The 19,840-nt window shown below is 42.0% G+C and overlaps 1 protein-coding gene across 6 annotated transcripts in view; it reads left to right on the top strand.

Annotated features, from left to right (window-relative positions):
- Positions 1–19,840, top strand: part of NFIA (nuclear factor I A) — a 482,852-nt gene that overhangs the window by 354,721 nt on the left and 108,291 nt on the right. For all 6 annotated transcript variants that reach the window (XM_060206322.1, XM_007522725.3, XM_060206323.1 and 3 more), the window contains exon 6: positions 8,564–8,691. In XM_060206322.1, coding sequence (XP_060062305.1) covers positions 8,564–8,691 — 128 coding nt within the window. The remainder of the gene's footprint in view (positions 1–8,563; positions 8,692–19,840) is intronic.

Raw genomic sequence — 19,840 nt, 5'->3', positions numbered from 1 at the left:
TTTCTCACTGTCCTGTCCAATAAAATGGGGGGAAAATGGTCGCTAGGAGTAGTGGATTCATAGTGCTGGCAAAGAGCCTCAGTGATAACCCTGGAGGCAAAAAAGAAAAGAAAAGAAAAATACTAGATAAATGGGCTGAGTTGAGTTCAAATAAAATTTTCACACAAGATTTTAGAAAACTTTAAATTGTATGGCATTGACTAAAAAAATAAAAAGTTGAAGAAGACTTTTTCCAAGAGCGAGTTGTTCTCAGCTGTAAATGTTGGTTATGGCTGCCAAGATGGAAAGGAGGAGGCATCTGGGTGGTGTGAAGTCGAGAGCAAAGACTTAGAGAAAAGGTGCGGGATGAACTTTGCATGCTCTCAAGAACTGTTTCTGTAACCAGAGCACTACTCAGCTCTGTTATGGTGTTGTCAGGGACTGAACCTGGGACCTTAGGGCCTCAGGCTTGAAATGCTCTTTGCAGAACAATTATGCTCATTCCTTTCAGGAATACTTGAGTGGGGAAGTGGGTGTGTATATGATTTCTTAGGCAGAAGGTTAACACTCACCCCGTCCGCGTACTTAGAGCAAGTACTATATCTCCGTCCTAGTGCTTTTCTTATCAATGTTATAAGGTCTCAAAGTTAAACTGGAGTTACCCTAAGAGATAAAACCTATTTGGTATCACGGTGTGAAGTTATGCACGTGAATACAGTCAGGTAGCAGGGTGGAGATTATCATAAGCCCCACAATGCTAGGAGACATATATATATATATATAAATTTTTATTATATTTATTTGTTGGAAAGAGTCAGCCAGAAGTGGAGATGGAAGGGTGAGATTAGGAGGGAGACAGAGAGAGACACACATACCTGCAGCACTGCTTCACCACTTGTAAAGCTTTCCACCTGTGGATGGGAATTGGGGGCTTGAACTTGAGTCCTTGCACATTGTAACATGTGCGCTCAACCAGATGTGCTACCACCCAGCCCCCTAGGAGACTTTTTTTTTTTGTCTGCAGGGCTATTGCTGGGGCTTAGTGCCCTCCACTGCTCCTTAGGCTGTTTTTTTTTTCCTTTTTGTTGCCCTTGTTTTATTTATTGTTTGTTGTTGTTGTTATTGTTGTTGTTATTGCTGTCATTGTTGGATAGGACAGAGAGAAATGGAGAGAGGAGGGGAAGACAGTCAAGGGGAGAGAAAGATAGACACCTGCAGACCTGCTTTACTGCCTGTGAAGTGAACCCCCCCCCCCCACAGGTGGGGAGCTGGGGGCTCAATCAGGATCCTTACACAGGTCCTTACGCTTTGCACCGTGTGCGCCTGACCCACTGTGCTACCACTCAGAGACTCTTTAAAATAGGAAAAATGGAAGAACACAACCAGATAAAATGACTCCAGAGTTCTTGATCCCTTGGAAATCACAAAACCAGTATCAAAATGAAAAATTTTGCAAGATCCTGTTGTCTCTAGATAACCTGAACCAGAGAGAAAGAGACCTGGCATTAAACCCATAGTTTCTTTTACAAATTGGTCTTAGCACTGGATTGTGACAACAAAGGAAAGAATAGTGCCAAACAATCTTTATTGTTTGTTATAGTTTGCAGAAAAACACTGGACAAAAGTTATGTTTCTCCGAAAGCAAGTGCTGGGGTTTTATTTAAAACAATGGCCCAATACCCGATATTCCTTGGTAGAGACTCACTTTGACTTTATGTATTTTAGCTATCACTACCTTAAAAAAAAAAAAAAGCACTTACTCATTGTTAAGACCTTAAAAGCAGTTAAAGAAACAGTAGGTGCTAAATGGACCACTGTCCCCAGAGCTATCATGTTATTTGAAGGCTCTCCTTACTCAAGACACTGTAACATCAGCTCCTTGGGACAAGAAAGCAGTCCCAGATCCAAAGAACACATATCATCAATCAATGGGATGGTGAGCCTATTGGGGCGTTGATACATCCTGAGGATACTGAGGGTTTGCTCATGGAGGAGACATTGTGTGCGACTGTGCCCTTAACACTCAGTCCACAAGATGTTTGCCAGGACTTATGGGCAGTGATGGATTTAAAGTGAGTGGGCTGATGATTTTTCATATGTGTGCAAAGCATGTACCACAGACACTCCCCCCCCCCGTGCTCCTCACTCATCCAAAATGCTCCTTTTATATACATCTGCAGGTTTTTGTTTGTTTGTTTGTTTGTTTGTTTGTTTAAGAAAGGAAAAATTAACAAAACCATAGGGTAGAAGGGGTATAACTCCACACAATTTCCACCACCCAATCTCCATATCCCATCCCCTCCCCTGATAGCTTTCCCATTCTCTGTCCCTCTGGGAGCATGGACCCAGGGTCGTTGTGGGTTGTGTTTGTTTGTTTTTAACCAGAGCACTGCTCAGCTCTGGCTTATAGTGGTGCGGGGGATTGAGCCTAGGACTTTGGAGCCTCAGGCACGAGAGTCTCTTCGCATAACCATTATGCTATCTACCCTCCACACATCTGCAGATTTTTATTTTGCCTTTGGTTGTGACTCCCTGAATGGAAATCTGGTTATTAATGTCATCTGAAAGACTAGTATCATTCTTGGAGTCTGCAAATAACTAGCCCTGATAAGGAGCTAATTATAAACAGCATCAGTGGTTAATAACTCAGTAATACGTTTATTGTATTCTAATGAGACTGTCCTAGGATGATATTTTTAAATCATTCCATAACTATGTAGACTCAGCAGAATCATCTGTGTGCAGGTCAGGAAGTCAGCCCAGAAGAACACTTCAGATTTGCATAGAGAGAAGTTCCCTCAGTCAGTTGTTTGCCTTGATTCTGCCATGACAGGTACTGTGGTAGGTGCTTCACACATGTGTAGTGATGTGATCTTTGTAGGGGCTTTTTTTTTAGTATAAATTAGAGTGTCACTTAATAGTGAAGCAACCCAGAGATCCTAAAGTAAAGGAAACTGCTGGGGCCAGGTGGTGGCGCACCTGGTTAAACACACACATTACAGTGCATAAGGACCCAGGTTCAAGCCCCTGGTCCCTACCTGCAGGGGGAAAGCTTCACAAGTGGGGAAGCAGTGTTGCAGCTGTCTCTCTGTCTCTCCTCAATCTCCCTCTTCCTTCTCCACTTCTGACAGTCTCTATTCAATAAATCAATAAAGATAATTTTAAAAAGGAGGGTCAGGCGGTATCACAGTGGGTTAAGTGCACATAGCACAAAGTGCAAGGACGGGTGTAAGGATCCCAGCTCGAGCCCCCGGCTCCCCACCTGCACCTACACGGGGAGTCGCTTCACAAGTGATGAAGCAGGCCTGCAGGTATCTATCTTTCTCTTCTCTCTGTCTTCCCCTTCTCTCTCAGTTTCTCTCTGTCCTATCCAGCAATGACAGCAATAAAAACAATAATAATAACAACAGCAGCCATGAACAACAAGGGCACCAAAAGGGGAAAAAAATGGCCTCCAGGAGCAGTGGATTTGTAGTGCAGGCATTGAGCCCCAGCAATAACCCTGGAGGCAGAAAAAAAAAAAGGTGAACTGCCCAAGGTCACAGTCCTAATGAACTTCAGAATTCACGTTCAAATTCAGGACAGGTGGAACTTAAATAGTATGTTGTTTTCACATTCAATCGCCTTAAGAATGGTACCAATTCTTTTAAGGAACAACAGAAAATGTGTCTCCTCCTTCCTCCCCCTAGCAATATCTATCAATAACGTCTCCACTTTTCCTGAATACCTAAATTTCTAGTTTGAATCATTATTGTTCATGTCCCGTCTTCCACTCTGGACCTGGACCATAGGTTCCTTATTGACAGAGTTTATCTCTTCTAGTTCACGTACAAACATGTCAGGACAATGGCTAAGGATTGTACCCTTAGCAACGTGAATATAAAGCCATTTGATAGGAGTTTTGCAATCTAGTGATAGAAACCAGTGAATGGAAAGTAAATGTCACCCAGGAAAGAGGAATTTTCAGTCTTTTGCAGGTACAAGGTAAAGTTTCTAGGCTTTGCACACAGTAGGAATTAACAGTGGCCTGGGAGGTGGCACAGTGGATAAGGCATTGGATTCTCCAGCAGGATGTCCTTAGTTCAATCCCCAGCAGCACATGTACCAAAGTGATGTCTGATTCCTTCTCTCACACCTCTTATCTTTCTCATTAATAAATAAATAAAAAAAATCTTTTTTTTTAAAGGGATTAGCAAATATTTGGAAAGAAGGTAACAGTTTACCTTCATTTCAAGGTAGAATCAGGGAGATCATAAGAACAGATTCCACAAACAAGAAGAGATGCTATGTCACTCCTTAGTGAAATGTTTATCCTTCCCCTTAGTAGAATTCTCACTGTTACTTTCCTGTTTTCCTCAAGTGTTTCGTGAAGTAAAGAATCAGTGTATCAGAAAGAGCAAGAGACCAAAATAAATGACTGAGTCACTTCTACATTTTAGGGGAAAAAAGATTGATAGACACTAACTATATCCCTTCATAATAAACATCTTGAAAATCATAGAAGGGTCCATGTAAAAAAAATGGAATTAAATACAAATTTGATCCCAGAGAACTTTATTAAGATAAACCAGCTGAAGTCAGTACACTTTGTCTTGGAAACCCTCCACCTGTCTTCCCTGGTACCTCTAACTTTCTGCAGTCCTGGGTCTTTTGATCTCCTCCACCCTCTGGACATTTTTCCTGGGTCAACTCCTGAAAGAACGGTTTTCAAATTAAGGTGTCAGAGGTAAATTATTCTTCTCTGTAGACTTTACTAATTGCACAGTCATTTGCATATATTGGAGGACAACAAGGGGGTGTAAGGTAGAAAAATATTACGGATGGGTCATAGATTGGGCCATTTAGGATAGATCTCATTGAATAATGGCACTTAACGCAAATCTTTGTCACATGTACTCATATGCCTGTTTTGAATCAGAAGCTCAGTTTGGCAGGGCTTTTATTTTTTAAATTTATTTATTGGGGATTACTGTTTTACATGTGACGGTAAATACAATAGTTTGTACATACATAACATTTCTCAGTTTTCCACATAACAATATAACCCCCACTAGGTCCTCTGTTATCCTTTTTGGGCCTGAATTCTGCCCACCCACCCACCCACCCCAGAGTCTTTTACTTTGGTGCAATACACCAACTCCAGTTCAGGTTCTACTTGTGTTTTCTCTTCTGATCTTGTTTTTCAACTTCTACTTTGGCAGTTTTTAACATGGGCTGTTCCCCAGACATTGCAGTAAGAGATGAGCAAATAGGGGTGGGGAGGTGGGGGTAGATAGCATAATGGTTATGCAAAGAGACTCTCATGCCTGAGGCTTAGAAGTCCTAGGTTCAATTTCCTGCACCGCCATAAACCAGAACAGTGCTCTGGCATAAAAAAGAAAAAAGAAGTTAAAAGAGATGAACAAATACTAATATAAGATAATCCTATTCTCCAAAGATTGCCAGGTCCCATCAGAACATTCATGTCATAGTTTTTCTTTCATAGAGAATATAAGAGGGTTCCTCTTCAGGCACATAATTTGTATTTCTCCAACTGCCACAATTACTTCAAGTAACTGAATTTTACAAGACAACAAGTGAGCTGGCAAGGTAACTCACTAGGAGACTGTGCTTGCTTTGTCATGAGCACCACCCAGATGTGAACCTGCTTCCCACTACATTGAAGATTTGATGCTGTCATTAATCTCTCTCTCTCTCTCTTTCTCTCTTCTCTCTGTTTCTGAGTTTCTGTTTGAAAAAGTGAATCTGGAGTAGTGACATCCCAGTGATGACAAAAAATAAATCAATGAACGTAAAGAGTAATACTAAGTATAAAAACAGAGGTCAGAATATATGTGGAGAGATCAGAAAGATATCTATAGGGAGAACTATGCCTTTCATTGAGTCCTGAGTCTCCTGGTTGCTGAAGCAAGAAGGAAGACTAGATTATATGATCTGTATGTTGTAATAAAAAAAAACCCACAAATTCATTTAGAGAGTACATATTCTCCTGCCTTTATATGCTAGAAGGATTTCTATTAAATGCAGTTTTATACGACATATGAAAAGGCTCCCCCACTGACTTTTTTTTTCAGACTTTAAGGAAATTGATGCAAAGGATACATGAAACTCTCTATTATAGAAACTAAACTTATTTTTGCTACATGTCATAGATATATTGCTGTCCTGTGGTCTAGTTTAAGTGACAATAAAACATAAAGGCTCAGAGTTTTGGCAGCTTTAATATTTAGAGTATGTCAAGTTAAACTGGACCTTCCACATTTTTCCATTTAGATTGCTGCAATAGCCTTTTTGCCATCTTCCTGCCCATAGATGCCATTCCTTTCTTTCCCCCTCTGCTTTTCTAAATCCATCAGCCAAACGTACAACAACCAGAGGGACCTTTCTAAAATACAAGTATGATGTCACTCTCACATTAGGCTGTTTTGTGGGGGAGGGGAGAGTCTCTCCCTTCCCTGTAGGACACAGTCCAGACTTGCAGTATCTCCAAGATATCTCCCCCCTCCCCCCCCCCCGTTTGATGGATTTCAGTCATGCCAAACACCTGGCAGTTCTCTCTGTGTATCACATTTTACTCATGATGTTGTTTCTACCTGATAGATGCCTCCCTCCTGGGAGTGCTGTTCAAAGCACCCGATAACCTGTGTGAAGGGAGCATAATGATTAGAACAGATGCTGCCCTGCACTCCTGCTAAGTCTTGGAATGCCCCTGGCGTGCCAGCATTAACCCTTTGGTTTTGGGATCACGGTCATGATGGTGACCTGGGACAAAGGTGGGGTGGCAAGGCTGGGGAAAAGTTTTGGTATCTGAGGCAATGACATTATGCCCTTGGCTAGAGAAGTGTTTACACAGGTTAAAACCCACAGTGGTTGTTTGGATGGTGCTTCTGCAAGATAACAGCTGCCTCGGCCCTTTTCTTTCTGCCTTTTCTCCTTGATATTCACTCTTTTTTTTAATATTTATTTATTTTCCCTTTTGTCACCCTTGTTTTTTTATTGTTGTTGTAGTTATTATTGTTATTGCTGTCATTGTTGTTGGATAGGACAGAGAGAAATGGAGAGAGGAGGGGAAGACAGAGATGGGGAGAGAAAGACACCTGTAGACCTGCTTCACCACCTGTGAAGGAACTCCCCTGCTTCCTCTGGTTGTTGTGCATTTGGCTGATGGATTTAGTAAAGCAAAGGAAGAAAGAAAGGAGTGGCACCTAGGGGCAGGTGGGGAGCCAGGGGCTCAAACCGGGATCTTTACATCAGTCCTTGCGCTTTGTGCCACATGCACGGAACCCACTGTGCTACCGCCCTATTCCCAACATTCACTCTTTCAAGACCATTTCCTCCAGGAAGCCTGTCCCCGCCTCCCAGGAAGAGATGTCCCTGTTTCCTCCTTACTTCTAGTCTGAGTCCCATCACAACACTTATATGTCTCTTTTGACCTGTTTTGTTCATATCTATCTCTACCTACTAGACTTAAGAACTCAGTGGAAATGAGGTTTATACCTGGCTCACTTTAATACCTGTCTTTATCACAGCACCTGGCATGGGGGAGGGACACAGAAAGCGTTTGATAGTAGAGAGGCAACATACTGAAATTTCTGTGCCATGTCAACCCAGGAAGAGCTTTCCCAAGGAACACTCCCACTGGATGGGAAGCCGACCCGTTCTGTGGTATACTCACTGTCATTTCACTCGTGAAACCTTGTTTGCGAGAAAAGTACGGTCCTTCAGCTGGAGGCATTAGGGTGCATTCTGGAAATTTCTCAGCTATATCTCTCCAAGATTTAAAAATTCCTTCCATGAGAAAATAGACCGAATGCATTTATATTAAGGAAGGGTATAAATGTCATGGGGCCAACTCTTTTCCCCCATGTCCCTGGAATGCATATTAGTCACCCCCCTACACACACACACACACACACACACACATACACACACCTATTTTTTTTATTAATAAATCTTAGAAACGTGTTCCTTTTTTTCCTTTTTTTTTTTTTAAATCTCTTTTGCTCACTGTTTCCCTTCAGGTCAGTACCTGAATGATAGCTATTCAATAAATACTATTTGAATGAAACCATCTAAGTAGAGGACAAGAAAACAATGGGAGGGGGAAAAGTAATCCAAGCTTATGTGCTCTTGGGTTTTTTTTTTTTATCCTTTCTAGGGTGCCAGAAATTGGTATCTAGGGCTATTACTGATGCCTGGCCTCAGCTATCCACTGAGGAGAGAGACAGAATGTGGGTTTACCACAGACACTTTCAGGTGGAGACAGAGCAGGAGCCAACCAACAGTTCCTCAAAGGAAAAAATACAAAAAAAAAAAAAAATCAGGATGTGGCCGCGGCAGCAAGAGCAGCAAGTTGAGTGTCAATCAAAATCAAACTCAGACACTTGGAACAGCATAGACCAAGGACTTTGTTCTACATCCAGTGATTTCCCCAACTGAATGAGGGGCTAGAAACGAGCCCTAGGACCACACTGAGTTCCCCAACTGCTTCCTTTCTTGGCCCTCTTTCACCCAGGGACGCAATGTTCAAGAGCAGGGTGGCTTTGGATTGCTTTTGAAGCACTGGTACCATTTGTTATTTCAGCTCCACAAAGCGCCTCAAGTCTGTGGAGGATGAAATGGACAGTCCTGGTGAAGAGCCATTTTACACAGGCCAAGGACGCTCCCCAGGAAGCGGCAGCCAGTCCAGTGGGTGGCATGAAGTGGAGCCAGGTAAGCAGGGTGGGCCGGAAGTGGGCTCGCGGTGAAGTCCAGGTGTGTGTGGGGCTCATGCTGCACAGTTTAGTGAACAAAACAAACTCAGACCAGTTGACTTTTTCAACATGGGCATTTGTCTGTGAGAAAGGACGCAGCACAAAGCAGAAATTCGACGTAGTGGGAAGAGCCGTAGGAGTGGGAGATGATGATCTGTTCTTACGCACATTTTGCATATGCCACAGTTGGTCATGGTGTTTGCCTTTACTTTTGCTCTTATAGTGTCTTCCTTTGAGCTCTGTCTTCTTAAACTGCATTTCAATAATCTTAGATGAAATGTATCCATTTCAACTAGATTGATAACATTAGAACAATAGGCCGGCTCCCTGTGCCACACTTTCTAATTGGATTTTTAAATAGTAGAGATAATTTATTATTTATTGTTTATATCATTTAATATATAAGTATACTTTAATATATAAACAACATTGGTTATATGACTAAGATATAGCACTGTTATATTAATATAATATGTGAGGAGGCCAGGTGGTGGCACACCTGGTTGAGTGTACATGTCACAATGCAGAAGGACCCAGGTTCAAACCCCCAGCTCCCCCCTGCAGGGGGAAGGCTTTACAAGGAGTGAAGAGCAGGGCTGCAGGTGTCTCTTTGTCTCTCTTCCCCTCAGTCTCCTTTTTCCACTCAATTTCTGACCTTCTATCCAATAAGTAAAGATAATCATAATAATTTTAATCTGATGTACAATAGAACATGAAATGCTATGGTCTGAGCTGTAAAACAGTACATGGAGACACCGAAGCAGAGACAAGGAAAGAAAACCACAGCACTGATGTTGCCTTCCATGCTGTGGAGACTGGTTGCGACCCTGGGCCACGCATCTGGCAAAGCAGCACACTGTGCAGCTGAACGGTTTGGGTCACCCAGTCGTGGAGATAAGGTAGAAAGAATCTTTTTTCTTAGGATCGTTACTGGATGTCAGAACTGCCTTCCTATTTAAATGAGACAGCTCTTTCATGTCCATTTTAAGTAAAATAAGCCCATGGCAATCACTAGCATCGCTTCTTAGTGTGATCTAGTATTGACTGGAGTCTTGAGAGTAGTGTGAATAGTTTTTCTTTTCACCAGAGCACTGCTCAGCTCTGGCTCATGTGGTGGTGCAAGGAATTGAACCTGGGATCTTAGAACCACAGGCATAAGGGTTTTTTTTTCTGGTTTTTTGTTGCATAACTATTATGCTATTCCCCTCCATCTGAATGTGAATAATTCTTACAGTAGAAGCTTAGAAGCTTCTGGAAACTTTCCCCCATGTGTTAGCTTCACATGGGTAAAGGGATATCTTCTCAGGATCTTATTCAAACTGTTAAATCAATTCTATTGTGAGATTAGAGGCTACAGTCTTAATTCCAATTTCTATCTGCTGCGTGATTATGGGCAAGTTAACTAAACCTCACTGAGCTAAAGTGTCCCTGTTTTCATATCCTGCCAATAATAGTAGCTATTTCCTTGTTTATAAGAATTAAATAAGGTAATACACATAACCCTTCTAAATATTATACCTATCACACAGAGTAAGTTACCAAAAAAATTCCCATGCACCATGAAATGTCTCTAGATTGACCCCTTCTTTTTTTAAAAGTATATAATAACTCTTTAGAAAATATTTATAAAAAGGAAACACTGACAAAAACCTAGAATAAGAGGGGTACAAATAACTCCACATAATTCCCACCACCAGAACTCCGTATCCCATCCCCTCCCCGATAGCTTTCCTATTCTTTATCCCTCTGGGAGTATGGACCCAGGGTCATTGTGGGATGCAGAAGGTGGAATTGCTTCCCTGCTGAACATGGGTGTTGACAGGTCGATCCATACTCCCAGACTGTCTCTCTCTTTCCTTAGTGGGACAGGGCTCTGGGGATCAGGGCTCCAGGACATTAGTGGGGTTGTCTGCCCTGGGCAGTCCGGTTGGCAACATGTTAGCATCTGGAACCTGGTGGCTGAAAAAAGAGTTAACATATAAAGCTAAACAAATTGTTGACTAATCATGAGCCTAAAGGCTGGAATAGTGCAGATGAATATTTGGGGGTTTTAGTTTTATAGATAGTTAGTAAGCCTATTTTAGTTATATTCCAAAGGGCCCATGACTGTACTAGTTTTTTGTTGTTGTTTGTTTTGTTTTGTTTTTGTTTTCTGAGCCTGACATCTGATACGCAGGTGGATCCAAGTAATTGTCTGGAGAGATGATGCCATGGCTAAAAAGAGGACCAGAAAGCTGGATTAGAGAAGAGAACCTTTCTAGATTGACCCCTTTCTCTCTTTTCTCGTGTATCAGAAGACAGTCCTTAGTGTGTGGCTGTAAGGAAATAGCCCAGGGGAGGTTTTTGGAGTCACAGAACTGTTTTATATGCAGACTGAAGTGGCAGTTAGAGGAATTTTCCATGTATGTACCCCGGGGCAGTTTTGCTCTATGGAAACCAGAAACAAATTATTTCAACCCCACTGGCTGAGTCCTTCATTGGGCAGAACTTTGCCTTACTTGCGTCTAACCCTCCCACTCTACTCTTCCATCCTTCTACACATCCATCTATTCACCGAAGAAGCTTTACTGAAAACTTCCTCTGGGGGAAGCATTGTGCTTGTTTCTGGGAACTCAGGACTGAAGGGGAAGGCTACAGTCTACCCACTTTCAGGAATTCACAGAGATGGAAGGCAGACACATCAGATCACTTCATATGTGCTGGGGGAGGTATAAAGATGGCCTGCTCGCCACATGGGCTGCCTTTTCCTATTACCAGCATAGTGCTCAAGGTGTTGTGGGTCTTCTCTTGCTAGAAAGGTCACACATCAGTTTCACTCTGCACTTCAGTTCATGCTTATTGGCCTAAATGGACTCAGAAATGGGGCCAAGAGAAAGTTCACTAGGTAGGGCACATGCCTCGCCATGTGTGAAGACTAAATTCAAACCCTAGCACCACATGGGAGTGCCATGGTACTGAAGGAAGCATGACCTCTCACTCCCATACTTCCTCTCTCTCTCTCTCTCTCTCTTCACTCTCATACTTTCTCTCTCTCTTCACTCTCACTCTCACACTTTCTTTGTCTTCGCTCTCACACTTCCTTCTCTCTCTCTCTCTCTCTCTCTCTCTCTCTCTCGTAATGAGAAGTCAGTCTGGGAACAGTGACATCACATATATGTGAGACCCCAGCTCCACAATCAAATCAAATAAGATCAATTAAATAAGTAAAGTGGCTAAGGAATAAAGCTCGGCCCAAAATGAAAACGGAAATGTTGATTATTCGGTGCCATTAACTGTATCATCTGTTTAAGGTACAGTATAAGTGTACTTGCCAGTGAAAAGTTTATAGAAGATCCCAAAGAGACGGCAGTTCCCCTGATAATTTACTGCCTTGCCATGTACACAGCCCAGGGTTGAGCCTCCAGCACCAAATAAAAGTGCTGGGGACATTGGAAGAAGCTTCAGGGCTATGGTGCCTCTGTTCATTTCTTTTAGAAACAGTTTGTATAGAGCAGTGAAACTGCACAGAGACCAGGGCCTAAGGATGCGAAGAAAAAGTAATTAGTTTAAAAACTTGCAAATTTCTTCAAACCCTTTAAAGGGTTATACTGTAGTGGGTTAAATACTGCAGTGAAAAAAACAAAGGAGAATCACACTATATAGGTTTGAGATACAATATATAGATTATTACAAGGTTGCATTGTGTACATTATTGAAACTACTTTATTGTGTTGTCATACTGAAACTTCACACACTGTGAGGCTGTGTGTTCTCTCAGTGAAACACATTTCTTTGGGGCATATAGAGGGTGGTGTAGTTGGTTAAATATGAAGTACTGCGACCTCATGTCTTTCACTCTTCCTCAGAGTAATTCTTAGTCTTTCCTAGATGTTACTCATCCAAAGGATAATAAGTTTTAACATCTGGATACATATATCTGTTGCAGCCATTAAATAACTGAAGTTTGATGGCTATATTATGTTTAGGAGATACATGTGTGTCTGTACAGTTTATTGGAGAAATCCCCACAGTTGCATTATCAGACTGATTATCCATTCTCTATCCCTATTTCATTGTAGAAAAATGTAATTCATTGCATCTGTGGGAGGGGAGTGGGGTAGTACAGTGGGGAAATCTACATTTGGCTGTATTCACTGTAGAAAGTCAGAATTAAAACGGGGCATGGGGGGGACCATAAAAATGCCAGTGGGAGATGCTGTACACGGTCCTGGTGAGTTTGGTGGCATCTACACACAGCAGCCATTTCAACTGTGTGATTTATGCAAGCAGATGGTCCTTTGGGGGTGTAGGGGGGACTTTCCATCCAGACCAATCCCCTTTTGGCACAGAGAACACCTTATGTTGTTCCCACACCGATCTGGGCCTCTGTCACTTTTCCCCAGGGCTACCTTTCATTGAGTAGGAAGCTTTTAGTGGTTCACACATGTAAATTACCTTCAGAACAGTTTGAGGTTTAGGAATATCTGAATGCACCATCAGCCTTTTGGTTTGCCTACATTTGGGACAGCTTTCTCAAATAGATACTAGATACTTTGTGTGTCAACTATGAAGCACAAAGTATCTAGCAAGGCCTGTTCCGTATTTGCTCCCTCAGAGACTTTTGCCTCTGTTTACCTGCCTTCAAACCCTTTTGCAGGGCTCCCAGGCTTGAAGGTTGCCAGAAGAGACACATTTCCCCTTGAGCAACAGCAAGGCTTTGGACAGTAAAACAAACTAGACATGCAGTAAATTACACGGGCTCTTTCAGTTGTCTTTTGCAGTATCCTGTTCCCCATTAGTTTATCTCAGCACTTTTAGTGCACAGCTCTTATTATCTGGGAAGAAGGGCATGGGAGATTAAAGATGATGTTAGTTTAAAAACATCAGACAACCTCAAGCTGACTTTTGCTGCTCTTACAATGCTGTACTTGTTCCCTCCACTTAGAGTCAATCCCCAGTTATCTCAAAACTGGGCTAGATTTGAAGCTTTGAAGCTAATCTTGTGCTGATGAAATGAGTACTATGAAATTCTATCAAGCAAAAATGCAGTACCCTCAACTCTTGTTTATCTGGACAGAGGAACTGATAAGAAGAGGGGAGGATACCCACAGGCAGGCCTCTGCATCACGTGGTGGTGGTGCTCTTCATATCAACGGGGGAAAGAATTATACTTACAATCACTTGAGTACCTACTGTGCAGCAGGATTTCTTTTTAATTCCCCTTCTCTAAAATATGCATGATGGATAGAATCATCTTGCCTCTGTCGCTCTGAACACTCAGAGTTTATAAAAGGTTAAGTGGCTTGCCTGGGTCCACACAGATAGTACGTCTCGGACTCTAGAATTCAACCTAAATGTGATTTCACTGTATAAGCTTGATCGTCTGTGTTCACTAAACTCTCTCACTATAAATGTTATCGTTAAGATCTTATGTTCTAGGCTTATATAGAAACTAAATCATAAAATAATAAAAATAAATAAATAATCTTAGAGAGCTGAAGCCCCCCCCCCCACACACACACACACACACACTTTCCTTATCCCAAGTCTTTGTTATACAACTAGACCAGGGAAGGGATGTGGGCCATGAAACAAACATGGGTGTAATCTTAAACAGATGGTGTTGACTAACAGCAAAGTTAGATTTCTTTCATGCCCACAAAGCCAAATAAACCTCTACATCCAGATCTCCATTCAAAGAAAGCTGCTTTCAGTCTCTTATATCACTCTACGAATTATAATCCTGTTCTCCTTCTTTTCATTCCTCTGCCTACTAGTATTGTCTGTGTTCTAGAATGTACACTGTCGAGACAGTGGAGTTTGCCTCTGCCTCTGCTGTATCTTCAGCACCCTCCATACTGTCCTCCATACTCCATCCAATAGCTACTCAATAAACATTGATGAAATGAATGAAGCCTTCAAGCAGAGAATTTAGGGCACTTTGCATAAGCCTGATAGCAGATTTGCCATCAGTAATCCCTTCAGAAGTGATGCTTGTTCTCCTCTCTGTAGGCTGTTTGTGCAGTCAGATCCAGTTATTAAGAAGGAGTAAGCAAAACAATTACTAAGACTCAATCTTCGATCCCATTAGCACCTAATAGTATATCAAAGTTTATTTCAAGTCTTTCTGACCTTAAACAGTCTTCCTTTAAGTGGATCAAATCTTTTAAAATTTGTAATCGAAGTATCTTTGACTTGTGACGTTAGAGGGCAGTTGTGCATGACTGCAGTCAGCGTGTGTGTTCTCTTTATCTTGATATGCCTTTCCCAGGCCCTTCACGGTCTCCTCTCTCCTCTGATAACCGTAATCGGTCTTATAGTCCCAACATTTACTATAGCTTTACTTAGTTTATCTGTTAACCAAAGTTCTAAAGATAAGTCTTTGTTATGTTAATATAATTATTATCAAGAACTAATAGCTAAACTTTATTTTTGACAGAGAATGAGAGAGAGAGAGGGAGAAAAAGAGAGAGAGAGAGAGAGAGAGAGAGAGAGAGCTCCAGCACTGCTCCAGCACTCTTGAAGCTTTCCCCCTACAAATAGAGACTAGGTGCTCGAACCCTGGTCCTGGCACCTTCTGTGCTCACTTCCTGGTGTGCCACCACCCAGCCCTTGTTAATCTTTTGTAGAATATTTTGTGTAATCTCTCTGATATACATCTGAAATAAATGTTGAGATTTCCATAGAAAATTGCCTTTCCTTCCTCTTCCTCTCCCTCCATCCTTCTCTTGCCACCAATTGTCACAGGGAGTTAGTGCCTGCAGGACTCAACTATTCCCAGTGACCTTTTCTCCCTTTTCTTTTTGATAAAGGGTGAGAGACAGTGAGAGAGATGAGAGAGAGAGATACTTGTAGCATGCTCTGCCAGTTGTGAAGCTTTTCTTCTGCAGGTGGGGACCAGGGACATGAATCTGGATCCTCACGCATGAACATGTGTGTGTTCCACTGGGTATGCTGGCTCTGAAAATATTGTCTGACACATGTGTGTCAAACACCCTGATCAGACATTATGAGGTCTGTAGCTTGCTGTGCACATGTGGCCCCAGGATCTACAGCATGGCTAGGCTTGAGAGTTTATAAGGAATTTACTGTCTACAACCCCACTCAGAATGACTGAATTTTTTCAAGTCCCAAGGTAATGAGTCTCCATGTTAAGGTTTACAAAGCATAGCTCTAGAGTCCCCTTGCCTGTTCATTTGTGTGAACTTTCACTACTCAGTCCTGTCTGGAAGCAGCCTTAAGTTCCAGGGGTGCACCTTCCAGTTTTTCCTCCCCACTTTAAATAGACACGCTTCTAACACTCATCTCAATAGGTAGACATTTGCCTTATTTTATTATTATTATTAAATATTTATTTCCTTTTTTGCCCTTATTATTTTATTGTTGTAGTCATTGTTGGATAAGACAGAGAGAAATGGAAGACAGAGAGGGGGAGAGAAAGACAGACACCTGCAGACCTGCTTCACTGCTTGTGAGGCGACTCCCCTGCAGGTGGGGAGCCGGGGGCTCGAACCGGGATCCTTCCGCTGGTCCTTGTGCTTTGCGCCACCTGCGCTTAACCCACTGCGCTACCGCCCGACTCCCTATTATTATTATTTTTAGCATATCAGAGTTAACCCCCATGGAGTAACTCGTGCAGTATTCAAATACATCATTATAAGAAAGAAAATGTTCTCATCTTTTTCTCTCTCATCTTCCTCCAGTTTAAGTGTCTGATCCTTAAAGAATTGTAACAAGATCACTTAATCAGTATAATTCAAGTCAAGTCAAGTCACTGAATCTTTAGTAAGTGATGACTATGTGCTGGAGAGTAGATATAAAGATGACTCTACCAAGTCCCTATGTTCAAGGTCAAACTGGATTTCCTCAGGTGTCAGTCACCTCTGCAAAGTAGGAACTGTGGTTTCTGTCTCATCTGACAATCAAATAAGGTGCTATGAATGTCAAAGTCCTTTGTAAAAGGCAATGTTCTCTACTCACATCAAGTAGCATGGAGATTATTGAGGTGAACAGACCTTGCCCAGACAGTGGACTGAAAGCAGACAGGTTTAAATGTTGCAAGATTAGGAGAAGAGAAACACTAAATCTGAAATGGAGATATTATTCTCAAAAGTTGGCAATAAAACCAGGTTTCAGCTGCAGTCCAGTTCGCCTCCTTGAAGGTGAGACAGTTTCTTAGTCTTCCAGTCAGTAATATATGTATATTTAAATATCCTTCACCCCCCCCCCCCAATTGCATGCAGCTTTGTGGATGTCCTCTGAACATTCACATCTTCTGTGTTCCTAAGATTAGGGACTTAGATGGCTAGTGACCTTCATGAATTATTGAGTTGTAGCATTTCAGCACTGGAGACCACACCTATGTTAAGCACTAACTGAGTCAGTTTCAGCAGGAATAAAGTATTTTCTTTAAATATATTGTTTTGTCATCACAGGGCTTCACTCCTCAGGCAGATGTTTTTCGATAAAAAGAGACAGAGAAAGAGGGAAAGACTCCACAGAACTTAGACTCCCTTATGTTTGTGGGGGTGTGTGTGGAGGTCTGGACTTGAACCTGTGTCATGCACATGGCAAAGCATACACACTATTCAGGTAAAGAATTTTTTTAATTGCCACCAAGGTTATTGCCAGGGTTCGGTGCTACAGCACCAGGTGACCAGTTTATATATATATATTTCTTTCTGTTTTACTAGCTAGGGCAGAGAGAAATTGAGGGGGTGGAGGAGATAGAGAGGGAGAGAAACACCTGAAGCATCCTGCCTGCAGATGGGGAGTAGAGTTTGAACAGCAGTCCTTGCTCATGGGAATGTATGCATTCAGCTGGGTGCACCACAGCCCACCCCCTTCCCACTCTTTATTTTGGCAGTCAAAATAAAGGACTTTAATAGTGGGCTGTTTGTTTTCGTCACGATTGTTAAATACATATTTGAGGTATTTCTAGAAGAACACTTTGAACAATAGCTGGTCAACCAACAGCCCTGGGTGTTTAGGATCAAAGTTTAACAGTACAGTTGAGTTCAAGAATACAACTGGTGTTTTATTCTTATCTTAGTTCATTAGAAATTTTATTTTTAATTATTTACTTTTGATCACCAGTTTTCACTGGGGCTTTGTGCTTGTATAATTCAACTTATTGTTTAGAACAATTTTAGAGGAGGAGGGGGAAGGGGAGAGGAAGACAGGAAATAGAAGAGAGAGAGAAAGAAGAAGTAGAGGAGAAAAGGAGAGAGAGAGAGAGAGAGAAAGGGGCCGGGGCAGAGAAAGGAGAGGGGGAGAGGAAAGATACCACAGCCCTGCTCTATGACTTGCACCACTTCCACTGTGTGACTCCTCCCATGTGGTGATCGGGGTCTGAGACCCAGGTCCTCATGTATACAAAAAAGCGTACTCTACTCAGTGAGCTATCTCCCAGCCCCTTCACTGTAATTTTTAATGACCCATATTAGATTTTTCTTGGCTTTCCTACTCTCTTGGCCCTGATTTGACTGCCAACAATCGTTCGTCAGTTGTAAGAGTGGGGGAAAGTTCACCAACTTAAACTTGTAGCTGAGACACATAGGAGAAAGTCCATTATCAATGCCAATAAAAAGGCAGCAGACTGGCAACAATAGCACATTGATCACGGACACTCTGCTGCGCTAGCATATATTAGAGAAAATGATTAAATTGCCCACACTCTCCCGCTGTAATAGGAATAGTCATTGTTACAGAACACTGCCAGAGGATCAATGTCTCGGCTTTTCTTCTGCGTTTGTGGAGCAGTGGGGAAGCATCATTCTGTCACAACATTCTCTCCCATTATCTCTTTAGTATTGGCACCTGCTCAGTAGAGACTGGAGCACCAAGGAGCACTAGTATGGTAACAAGAGGCCTGTTCTTTAGGGACCTTTCCTGATCTGAGAAGTTCCATCCAAATTAAAGAGTTAGGACAAGAGAGCTATGCTAGCAAATACAAGACTCCAGCCACCCTGCAAAAATGGCCTCCCCTTCTTTATCGAGGCTGTTCTTTAAATGCCAACAAAGGGCTGGAGAAACAGCCTAGCATCACTGAATTCTAAACAGTTACCTATTAGGAGAAAATTAATATTCTTCATACACACACACACACACATACATACATACACACACATCTTCTCTTAAAGGTGTGTGTGTGTGCGCGCGCGCGCGCGCATGCACTTGTTGTAAACATATAGATGATAAAGTATAGTCCACAATGTTGTTATGTCTAGCTCTTCTTACATTATTTGCCACATAGGAGCCATCCAATCAATATTTACTGACTACAAAAATAGGCGGAGACTGCACATGTCTTCTCCGATCTTTGAGTGGAGTGAAATGCTCAGGACACAGGGTGCTGAATACATTTGTTGAATGAAGGAGTGGAGCCCTGCTTGCATTGGGGAGCCCAGATGCACAGTTTTGTGCAGACAGAAGCTCCCAGGAAAGCAGATGCTGCATTTCAGCTGGTCTTTTCTGCGTAAATAAATTACCCAAATCTCCCAATTTTTAATTCCATGTTTGAAAAACGAGGCAGTGTAAATAGTTGGAGGGATGGAAGAAAGAGATGTAGCTTTTAACGTGGGCTTCTGTGGGACATCTCCCTGCCAGTCCTGGTCCTGTCACCGTCATCAGCATGACCCCCTTCAGAGGCTTGGGTAGCTGCTGCAAGCCGGACAGTTGCATGGCCTGCCTTATCTGCTGTGAAGTAGAAACTGTAAACTGGGTGTGATTCCAGCCACAACAGCCCCTAGGGCTGCTGGGGAGGAGGGAAATAAAAGTCCAAATTAAGAAGCAAAAGTTAGCAATTCGAGTATTGTACCAAGACCTAGCCTGAGCTTTTTAGCAAAGTACTACTATGAATTTTCATTTCCTTGCATGTGAACACTGGGGACAGTCAAACAGTCCAGTCTTCCTAATTCATCCCTTTGAAAAGATCAAATGAGATGATAATCAATACGGGAGCTACCACTCATGAAGTACTTAATGGTATACAAAGTAGTACTATGTGTTATACTATCTACAGAATGAATATATATATATGTGTATATATATATATATATATATATATGTATTGGTAATAAACTATGAGGCATTTATGAATATTGGATATCTTTTTCTGGTAAATACCT

The sequence above is a fragment of the Erinaceus europaeus genome, chromosome 13 (assembly GCF_950295315.1).
Source record: "Erinaceus europaeus chromosome 13, mEriEur2.1, whole genome shotgun sequence".
NCBI lineage: Eukaryota > Metazoa > Chordata > Mammalia > Eulipotyphla > Erinaceidae > Erinaceus > Erinaceus europaeus.
The sequence above is the reverse complement of the archived record's forward strand: the minus strand, read 5'-3'. Positions and strand labels throughout refer to the sequence as shown.